Genomic DNA, 11738 nt, shown 5'->3' on the forward strand with positions numbered 1-11738 from the left:
AAGTGTAATCTGCTGGTCCTGGGTCAGTGGTGGTTTGGGGCCATGTCCTCTGCTGCTGTTGCTCCACTGTGTTTTCTGAAGTCCACAGTCAACATAGCAGCCATCTAGCAGGACATGTTAGAGTCTTCATGCTTCCACAAGCTCTTTGGAGATGCTGCTTTCATTTTCCAGCAGGACTTGGCACCTGCCCACACTGGCAAAGGTACCAAACGCTGCTTCAATGACCATGGTGTTACTGGGCTGGACTGGCCAGCAAACTGAGCTGACCTCAACCCCATAGGAGTCTATGGGCTGTTGTCAAGAGGAAGTGGTGTTGTAGGCTGATCTCCTCCATGCCTCCAAGTATTAATGCAGTAATTCATGCAAAAGGAGCCCAACCAAGTATTGATGTATAGAAATGAACAGATTTTTCAGAAGCCTGACATTTGTGTTTAAAATATCCTTTTTTTAATTGATCTTATGTAATAATCGAATTTTCTGAGACACTGAGTTTTGTGTTTTCATTATCTCTAAGCCAGAATCATCAAAATTACAAGAAATACAGGCTTGAAATATTTCACTCTATGCTGATGAATCTATATGATATAAGAGTTTCACTTTCTGAAATAATTGACAAAAAATATTGAACTTTTTCACAATATTCAATTCTTTTGAGATGTACCTGTATGCTTCACATAATTAAAGTCTGAGTGCCGCCCTGAGTTTAGCGGATCGTCCTCGTGGATTTTCTTTCACATCGTCTTTTTCTGGGGTGATCACTTTCCTTCGCAGAAGAAGCCAGTCAACATTTTCACCCGTCACCTTTTCCTTCCTTTTGCTTTGCGTCCTCGGGCTGAAGTGATCTAGATTAGACAAGTCCTCTCCCTTGAGGAAACGTTTGACCAGTCTGTCTTCCAGTGAATGAAAGGTGAGCACGCAGAGACGTCCGTCAGCTGCCAGTGCCGAGCGAGCAGCACGCAGCCCCGCGAGTAGTTCGTTCAGCTCGTCATTCACAAAGATACGCAGAGCTTGGAAAGTCTTCGTTGCCACGTGTGCAGGTCGGTGGAGTCGGTCTTTACGTGCGTAGAGGACAGCTGGAGGGAACGATCCTGGAGACAAAGAGATGGTCAGAGTGAATGGATCGTTCAAAGAATTATACAAAAAAAGGCTTTGAAAAATGCTCAATGTAAACAAAAAAGAATGGAAATGTGCAGAAGAGGCTTGTAGAACCTGATAATGTAATAAATTCCAGATAATGTAATAAAAATCTGCACTTGAGTCCATTGAAAATGTAATAAAACCTGATAATGTAATAACTTCCCGATAATGTAATAAAGTGCATTTCCCAATAATGTAATACACTTTTTACCAATAATGTAATAAAGTATAACATTAATGGGAGGTTATTACATTATCAGGTTAGCCTTCATTTTCATTTTCGAAGGCCTATAATGTAATAATTCCCCAATATTGTAATAATTTAACAGCAGACCACCCATTACTTGGGTTCAAGTGGTGATACTGTGTAGGCAACACTAGCTCAAGAGCTCTAGCGCCACCAACAGGTCAAAGTTGAATGTTTATTAACTTTTGACCTGCCCATCCGTTTTTCACAAAGGATGTATGACTGGAACCCTTGGGCCAATCCGGGGTCAATGCATCCTCAATGGGGTTTTTCGGCCATAGTGGATTTTCCGCCATCTTTGATTTGATCAAAAACCTTCCATTAATGTTATTCTTTATTACATTATTAAACATTATTATTAAAAAGTGTATTACATTATTGGGAAATGCACTTTATTACTACTTGGGAAGTTATTACATTATCAGGTTTTATTACATTTTCAATGGACTCAAGTGCAGATCTTTATTACATCATCCGGGTTATTACATTATCAGGCTCTACAAGGCTAAAATATGATTTATCTTTCTATAAACACGAAGCATCTATGTGTGTGTGTGTGTGTGTGTGTGTATGTGCATGCGTGTGTGTGTGCATGCATGCATGCGTGTGTGTGTCTGGGGCAGGGGTCGGCAACCTTTTCCAAGAAAAGAGCCATTTTTGGGCAAAAAAACTGAAAGAAAAATCCCTCTGGAGCTGCATCTTTGAGCCTTATAATGAAAGTAATTTGCCAATTTCTCGCTGCAAATCAAGCAAATCACTCGGCGTGAAGCACTGGCCATTCATGTAAATGAATCTGTCTTTTCTGTTGTAGCTAGTTTTGGCAAAAATGTATAGAAGAATATAAATGGCGAAGAGCCAGATGGTCATAGGCTATGATGTACATTTCAGTCGACTAAAATAAAAAATTTTCCCCCCCTGTCTATAGGGTACATATTTTTACAATTGGAACATGTAAGAATCACTACAATGATGTGGATTAAATTGTAGAGAAATTACTTTTTTTTTTTTTTGGCACAATCCAAGGAGTGGAGGTCTGATTAGGTTACTAATAGACGTCACAGAGCCAAATTTACTCACCTTTTCATTTCACACAGTTCAATCTGATTAAACTTTCACACATTAAATCGCAAAACTAAATCCAATTCCGTATGCTAACAACCCTACCAATGCTATTTTTTTAATTAATCCACCTTGAAAACATCTTGACCCATTGTATCCATTGGTATTGGACATTCATCTTGGAAATACAGAATGTCATTCTATTTTTTATTCATCCTTTATTTAACCAGGAAGGTCCCATTGAGATTCAAGATCTCTTCCTCTAGAGCAGGGATGGGGCAATTCATTTTCCCAAGGGGCCACATGACCAATGCCACAAAGGTTGGAGGGGTCGGACCAAAACTCTGAACTAAATTCTGCTCAATATTAATTTGATCGCTTTATAAATTAGAGTAAATTATCTGGTTTTGAGCTGCTACTGATGAGAATACATGTTATGATAAGACTGTTAATGTGGAATAAATCAAATATAGCAGTAAAAAGTAGTAAATACTCCAATCACTACATCACTTTTCCATTTATTTTAAACACAACTGTAAATGACCTTTAGCAAGGTTCCTATTGTTTTTTTGTGTGATATATCTTATTTTTTAAGTGTGTAAATTTTCGAGGTGTTTTACAATGTTGTGATGCTTTTATTTTGAAAAGGTGCCGTCCATCGGGTGCTTTAATTTTGAAAGGTAGTGACAGGAAATAACAGGTGGAACGGTTAAATGAAAAACAAACGGTAAATAATAACGAGTGCGTCGTAATTCATATAAAGTTGATATAAAGTATCAAAAAGGCTTCTATAGTGGCCGGCTGACAGGACACAAGGTTTGTTAAAGTTTCTTAACTAATAGTAAAAGTGCTTGTTAGCTCAAGTGCTAATGCTAATGTTTGTTACTGTTTTCCAACCTCGTAGCTCTTACGGTGGATTCACAAGGTGACCAAGGAATGTCTTATTTTTATTTTAAATAAATCTTATGAACTATCAGTTAAAGAGGCGACCGTCATTCAGCCAGGAATGCTACTAAACATAAATTCAAACCACAAAAACAATATAGAGCATGTATGTTATGCAATAAACCAGTAATTTATTAACTTTATGGAAAAAGCAATACGTGTTTTTGACAAGGTACCGAGGTAACTCAGTGAATTTAGTGGAACGCGTTTCTTTGCAGGTTGGTATGCATGCAGGCAGATATACGTAAACCACCTTCAAAATAAAAGCACTGCGGCTGTATTGATTTCTAATTTCTGAGTAACCTCAAGGGGCCGGACAAGGACTGGTCGAGAGAGTCCTGGACAATCCAATCGACATGGTTGTAGCATTGTGAGAGATGATTGGAAAAATAATGTGCCTATATTCATGATTAAAATAACAATTTTGCCGATAGCCAAGATGTCAATACTGATGTTTTGTTGTTGCCTTCATTTAAAAAAAAATAACTGAACTGTTAAAGGGCAGTTTTGTCTGTTTACAACCACAAATAACCAACACAATCAGCATAAAATTGAAGCGACACATCAGATCAACATCAGCCACTGCCATCAGTGAATTTAATCTTATTTACAGTGTTTATATATCAGTGCAGCTGTCATGTTTTCCACAAGTTTCATACCAACGATCAATTTTGGCTGTTTTGAATCATGCTCATGTGCACTGTACTTTTCCCGTCTATAACCTTGAACTTTCTCAACCTTAGCTGTCAATTCTCTAAAACATCATAAGAGAAATGTAATATACAGTCATGGAAAAAAATATCAGACCTTTTTTTCCTTCAATTTCTTGTTCATTTTAATGGTTGGTACAGCTAAAGGTACATTTGTTTGGACGAAGAACAACACCAACAGCTCATAAGAGTTTAATTTAAGAGCTGATATCTAGACATTTTCCATGGTTTTCTTAATAATAACCAAAATCATTATCAAGAAAACCATGGAAAATGTCTAGATATCAGCTCTTAAATCAAACCCGTATGAGCTATTTTTGTTGTTATGATTATATGTGTCCAAACAAATGTACCTTTAGTTGTACCAGGCATTAAAATTAACAAATGCAATGAAGAAAACAAGGGCGGTCTAATATTTTTTTTCCATGACTGTATATAGACAGCAGACAGTGAGGGATGCACAGACACAAAACAACCACTGAACAAACTCAAGAGGTTCAACTCAAGAGGTCACGACTACTCAGTCTACATCCATCCAACGGATTAGAGACGTGACTGTGAGTTCAGCAATAGACATATTTTGGAAAGGCGAGAGATGATCTGAAGGAGGGGTGAAGAAGGTCATCTGTGCCAAACTTTAACAACTGTCAATGAACACAGTGGGGGACTACCACACCACTTATCAGCTATCACACCACTAATCTATACCTGGAATCTGAAGACGTTTGTCCCCTAGTGACTCACATAAGAACTCAGCAACCCACAGGTGTTATCAGTGTGAGAATAACACAAAAGAGGTGGAGATGTCGGAGATCTCCACCAGTCAGGAGAATAAAAGACGCCTCTCGAGTGAAAACATCAACAACCACTTAGTACTTGTTATTAATGCAAGAGGAGTCAATAGATTGAGACAAAAAAAAGAAGAGGTGAGTTAACAAAGCAAGATGTAGCTTATTGAAAAATACATGGAAGCCAGTGAAAGCAGTGCAGAGAGAGCTGCAGCAGGACTGAGCGGCAGGTCCATCAGGCTCAGTGAGGAGCAGATGGAGGGTGGAGATGGTGTTGATGTGGCTGATGTGTCATGAAAATACTGAGGTAAACGCAGCCAATTGCCTCTTATGATCTCTCAGTTCACTGACGCTCAAGTTCAAGTTAAATCTTAAATGAAAAAACAACTACATGACAATGCCGTCACATCTAAATACCAAAATATTGTGTTTGCTGTCTTGCTGTTGGTGTAAAATAAAAAGAGATTTGCGTTTTTCTCCCTACCACAACTTTCCTCTTTAATAATCCTGAACGCTTTGCACCTGCCTTTTAGATGCAAAAGCTTCCATGTCATCCGGTTATTCGAGTGATCCTCAACATGCATGTGCAGTTAAGAGAAGCATTGCTTATTGCAATTACATGCAGAGAGAAAAAAACTGCACTTATAGGATTGTGCACCTGTTAGATAAATAGCATGTCAGCTGCAGAATGCATCAGACACAAAAAGGTCAATAAATGTGGATATTAGGGCAAAGTTTTTGAATAACGTATTAACATTTTCTGCACATTAAAGTTGGGAAAACATTAGCTGTATGTCAGTTAGGGCTGCACGATTATGGCCAAAATGATAATAACGATTATTTTGATCAATATTGTAATCACGATTATTAATCACGATTATATATCATGTTGGGGAAAACATCTATATTTTCTTTTTATTGCACCGCTTTTAAACAAACAATAGGAACAGTTTTAAGTCTGTGCACAGAGTGTCCGGTGCTTCTTGTAAACAAACAGAGATCACTAAGTAAACACCTACTGCAGCAGCAGCAGCACATACACACTGTACTGCTACAGAGCTAACTGTTAGTCTCTTGGCAATTTGCGGACTGGACGGAAGGGGTAAACATCCCCTCTGGCTCTGCAGCTGGGAGAGACTGCTGCAGGAGGACTGGCCACTTCGACTCCTTTTTACTCTTCTTAACGAGCCGCCGGCCCCCACAGCTCGTTAAGAAGAGTAAGAGGAGTCTCCAATAACACTAGAAAAAGTTGCTGGATTTGTCGCCAGTCGCTTTTTTGAAAAATAGTTGCTAAGGGGGTCGGAAAAGTCGCTAAATATAGCAACAAAGTTGCTAAATTGGCAACACTGCTTCGCCGGCTTTTACAAATGGCGAATTTTTGTGGCGTCGAGTACTACGTCACATCACTGATTAGCGTTCTATCCAATCAGCAACCAGGCTTTTTTCAGGGGAGAAAAACGGCCCCGCCCCCTGGTGGTTGGTGGACTACTGGTGTAGAAAGTGCTTGATTAGATATGCAGGAGAGCCCGCATTTTGAAATGGAAAAATCGCGGCCAATCGTGGCGGCCAAAATCGTGGTCACGATTTAAATTTGATTAATTGTGCAGCCCTAATGTCAATACATGTGAAGAGTTGATTCCAACTCGACTAACTGATAACCCCCGCACAGAAGACAAAAGAACAATTAGACACTTATATAGACCTAAAGAGAAACTGCAATAAATAGAGAAGTGAGTGATGTGGCATTTCTCTCCTCCTGCACTAAACAGCCCAAGGTGTGACTCACACTGCAATCAATACAATGCCTGCACAGCAAGGACCAGCCCTGGTCTAGCCTCACCAAGCCATGTGCTCTCTCTCTAATTCATCTTTCAAAGGTCCTGCAGACAGATCCATGGAGAAAAGAAGAGATTAAGATGTGTACATAAAGAGGAAATCAGGTATTTAAGAAGAACACACAACACTGTGGATTTATTAGAAAGGACAGAATACAGAATTCAGCTCTTGCTGTACTCTACCTTTGTTATTTCTCACCATAATTTGTTGTGTTTGATGTTAGTAGCGTGCACCAACAAAAGCCGGAGGACAGCTATATTTCGCAATAATTTGGAAATCCATTTGGACAACAGAGTTTGATGTTTCAGGGTTACCGGGCGAACAAAAAATAGGAGTTTGTTCATGACAAGAAAATAAGTGGAAAAGGAGAACACTGCCACAAGTGTGTTTGAGATAAAACAACAGATGAGATGATGTGTTTGCTCAAGTTGACATTTTTCAATTTGAGCCGGATATTGACTAAAACACTGTTGGACTGTTGAGAATAAAGAAGTGGCATCATCGTGAATCAATAACATGCCACGTAACTGGGAATATGGTATCGCTAACCAGCCACAGTGGCCTAGCTAGTTAGCTGCTAGTTAGCGAGTTAGTAATTAGTAGTTAATCATGCAATATTTTACAAAATATTGGTACACTGTAAAACCCAAAGCTGCTTGTTTACATTATAACTAATTTTTCCTTTTTCAATACAACAAAGATTTGTGCAAAAAGTCATTTTAACCGAAAATATTGAGTCAAATTGCAAGATTCATTTGAGATCCATTGTCTTTGTTGTCTTGACATAAAATTGTTTCGCAGCATGGACACTCAAATATTTAAATTGAAACAACAAGTTGGGTTTTACAGTGTACTATTGGCTCATGACTAACTGCAAACCACAATTCCATTTGCAAATTTACGAACATTTAAAAACCAAGTGGACAAGATGAATGTCCAAAACTACAAATCAGCTATCAGCCCATATTAGCAAAAATGTACTTGTATAATATGAAACTAAGTCCAAGTGACAACATTTGTATTCATCAAACATTTTAGACTGGACTCTGTTTGAAAATGAAAACCAGGGTGTTTTTGTTGCCATTTTGTGGAACTCTGCAACAGGTTGACACTTTGTCTAAATGCATTTTAAATGTGAAGTGAAAGCTGATGTGCTAATGGTGAATTAAGTAGATCACGACACGTGTTTTACTGTTGTTGCTCTGGGTCAGAATTAACGTTAAACAGCTTGTTGGCACCTTTAAATCAATGCATCCATGTCCTCCCCTCTGGCTACTCGAACACACACACACCCACAGTTAAATAGAGGGTGATTATGCCATTTATAGGGTTGTTGTGTGGAAATGTAGCTAAATTAGCCCATGTGACTGCTGCTGTCGGCGCCCAGTAAAGTAAACAAACGTTCCTTTCAGGTACATGCTGGGTAGAAATCTCCTGTATTTCCATTTCACGCTCTTAAAGCACCTTTAACTAAAAACAAAACAAAACTGTTTCTGGCTGTGATGTGTTTCCATGATTCACGTGAATGTGTTTTTATGCAAATTTTTAATGCATATTTTTGAGGCTGTCTTGACACATAAAACTCTGCGGGTTCTCGACTACAACTTGCCTCTAAAGCAACGCCACGGTTCACAAATCAATCAGGAAACAGGCCGCACTTGTGCAACGAGGCTTCTATGGACAGCTGTGGCTATTTGTAGAAACGTTATTATCACATCTATGTGTAATGCATTAGGCAGTGATATCTCACTCATTACCGCTAAATGTCAGAAAAATTATCAATGATTTATAAAGCCCACTCTGAAACAGACTTTATAAAGTTTCTCACAGTAAACAACAACATGAAAACGCCAAAAATAGATAATAACTAAGTACACAAAAGTCGTTAACTAGAATGTGCTTCATACATGAAAAATAATGATACACACACCTTCACACCCTTTCCTTGACGTGGATTCACGCTGCAATGAACATTAGTGATGTCCGCAAATCGTTTCCTACAGAATCGTCACATATAAACGGACCTGGGCTGGTGTTTACAACATACAACATAGGAGTTGTTGAAAGAAAGTTTGGAATTAATATACAAAATGAATGGATTATTTTACGTTTATGATGCTGAGAGAGAGAAAAAATATTTCTGGGAAAAATCCGCCTGAACTACCTGACCTCTGAGGCCGGTCTTATGCCAGAAATGGGCATCATTCAGCTGTCTGAAAACTGACCTTGTTTTGAAATATAGAAATATGCCTCATTTTCATCATCGATATAGATATAATGTTGTGCATGAACTTGGTTCTTTTAAGTCTTGTCAATGAAAAGAACAGCGAACATGATGTAAAACTTCATGGATTGTGTTACGTCTGTGAGGTTTTTTTCAAACAACGCCATAAAGTGATGAATTAATAACTAACTAAAACCAAACTTATCAGAAATATGAACACTTGAACATAATCAGTGTCATAAGAACTACCTCAAATGACAGAACTTAAACTACTGAGTTTTTCGTTTGGCCCGTCACATCCGCTAACAAGACGGTAATATAACTTATACCGCAGCCGGCCACCAGGGGAGCTGTCATATCGTCCATTTATATAGAAGTCGTGGTTTTTACCAGTTCATGTGTGGGAAACACCTCCGGGTCTGAGCAGGGAGGCAAACCAGGAAGTGCCTTAAGCTGCATTCTACCGAAAATTCCAGCAGGGGGCGCTAAGTGTGGCTGCAGAAAGATTTCTGTCCATTAATTTCAATGCAAAATGAGAAAACTTCTCAAATCATTTATTACCTCAGAATTTTTTTTAGGACAACACTTTGATAATAGAAGATAAAGAATCGTATGATTTGGGGCGTGGCTACCTTTGATTGACAGGTCACTAACAAGGCGAGCCGTCATCAGGAGAGAAGCAGAACAATGCGTATCCACGGCAACGTGTCAATAAAGTTATATATAACGTTATATAGATATAAAAAAGGACGTTTACCATTTTGGTTTCATAGCTTTGACCCTTTTCACTGTATTTTCACTTAATGACAGTTTATTTGAACCTTTTGTTCATTAAAAATGTCTTGTTCATGGTCTGCTCCCCGTATCGGAAACAAGATGGCGACGAGTGTAACGATGAACTTAATGCTTCTAACCGGCCACAAACCAATGGGTCACTACATCCATTACTTATAAACAGTCTATGGTGGGAAATGGATGGTTTTCTTGCGTACGTATAAATCTGGCCCAAGGCTTTGTATTTGACTCCAAAGTCCTGCTCATTCCCACAGCCATACTTCTATATACATATAAATCCAGTATTTTTCATAGTCCTGTATAATTTAATTAAAATAATGACTCAAATGACGCCATAACTGCGTGGATGCTGGTGCAAAAAAACCTAACACATTACTAAAACGTTTTTTTGCAGCACTATTCTTGAAAATGTACATTTACTGATGAGTAAGATAAGAAGAGGACAGAGAGAAAACATGACCAAAAGACCTCTCTTATATGATGTCTCAATGCCACCAGGTCCCCAAAGTGGCTCCTTCCCACCCTCGTCATTTCTCCTGTGAATTTTTTTCCTGTCAGCATCGTTGTCACAATTGTTCATAGAGCCCCCCTGGAACTTTCTTAAATCAAAACCTCTTGGATTGTTCCAAATAAACATCGGTGGTGACTCGCTTTGCTCTTCAAAAAAGATCAAACAGCTGCTCTTACTCACACCTGTTCTCCCAGGGTGACACTGACGCACATACTGCTCTGTGCAATAACTATTGAAACGACATCTCACTCGTTCAGCAGCTCAAATGTGGAGGCATACGGCTAAAAAAAACTAAAAAAACATCAGTGAAGACAAACAATGTAATCCCGGCTTTATGCACAAATGTGTCGTGTGTGTGTGTGTGTGAGCATATGTGGGTGTTTGCATTTGTGTCAGGTGTGTGTGCATATTTGTGAGCAGAGAAACGGGGGATAAGAGGGGGAAAAAATCAATCAAAAAAGCAACATGGAAGGAGAGAAAGACAGAGACAGAGATACTGTGTGTTTGTTTTCAAGGCATTAGCCACATTCTGTTGCAGCCACCTCCAGCTCTGTCTTTGCCTCAACTCTCTCAAAGGAAGATGTGAAAGAAAAGCACCCAAAACAGAGGCGGGAGAGGGGACGGTGACTGAGGTCACAGTCCGTGTAATTTTCTGAGACAAATACGTCCCACCGGGAGACAGCCTTAATAACTCCACTCGTGTTTTATTTTCCCTCGCAGCCTCCAGAATGCTGCGGGGAATTAATCAGGATAGTGTCTAGCTACCTGCCACCACGCTGGCCAGCTGCTGTGTCCGGGTGATGGGGCTGACACGGCGTGCCTCCACAATGGCTGAAGCTATTTTCCTGGCGTGTCTTTCTTCCCCATATGCAGTGAGGATGGATGCGAGAGCCTGTTGATCTAAGGTATTCACAACGTCAGCAGCGCAGGGCATGTCGGGGTACCTACGCACAAAGAGAAGCCCAATTAAGCTGCTTGACGTCACGTCCTTGCTGACAGTGGCGAATCCTGACAACTCTGAGATACAGCTCAAAACCTTTACGGCTGACAGTTATGAATAGGATGATTGTGAGGGGATGAAAAGAGAAATGCAGCTTCTGCGATGGCTTACAATGTGTTATCTTAGCTGATAGCTTTGCACATTATGTTGACCTTGTAAAGTGACTCATACTGGTTATCTATCTATCTATCTATCTATCTATCTATCTATCTATCTATCTATCTATCTATCTATCTATCTATTTATCTAAAGAGAAGCATGCACGACTCTGCTCAATATGTCTGCAATGCAGTTTTGATTACACAGTCACACTTCAGTAGAATCACACATAGACTAGTTAAATGCTGCCATAATTCAAATAAAAATGCATTTGTTCTCTTTTTTTTGGCTTCTAAAACAATAGTAATATTTAAATTAAACTGTAAACACACTTTTGTAATTTTGTACACAAATGTAAATTTCAAGGATTGCATTTTAACTGATACT

General features: G+C 39.1%; 1 protein-coding gene across 2 annotated transcripts in view; it reads right to left on the minus strand.

The window, feature by feature from the left end:
• Window positions 1-315: 315 nt before the first annotated feature.
• Window positions 316-11738, minus strand: part of mettl15 (methyltransferase 15, mitochondrial 12S rRNA N4-cytidine) — a 64368-nt gene continuing 52945 nt past the window's right edge. For both annotated transcript variants that reach the window (XM_059359936.1, XM_059359926.1), the window contains exons 5-6: window positions 11018-11196; window positions 316-1088 (exon numbers count right to left, since the gene is read on the minus strand). In XM_059359936.1, coding sequence (XP_059215919.1) covers window positions 679-1088; window positions 11018-11196 — 589 coding nt within the window. In that variant the 3' untranslated portion in view covers window positions 316-678. The remainder of the gene's footprint in view (window positions 1089-11017; window positions 11197-11738) is intronic.

The sequence above is a fragment of the Centropristis striata genome, chromosome 2 (assembly GCF_030273125.1).
Source record: "Centropristis striata isolate RG_2023a ecotype Rhode Island chromosome 2, C.striata_1.0, whole genome shotgun sequence".
In the NCBI taxonomy this organism is placed as follows: Eukaryota; Metazoa; Chordata; class Actinopteri; order Perciformes; family Serranidae; genus Centropristis; species Centropristis striata.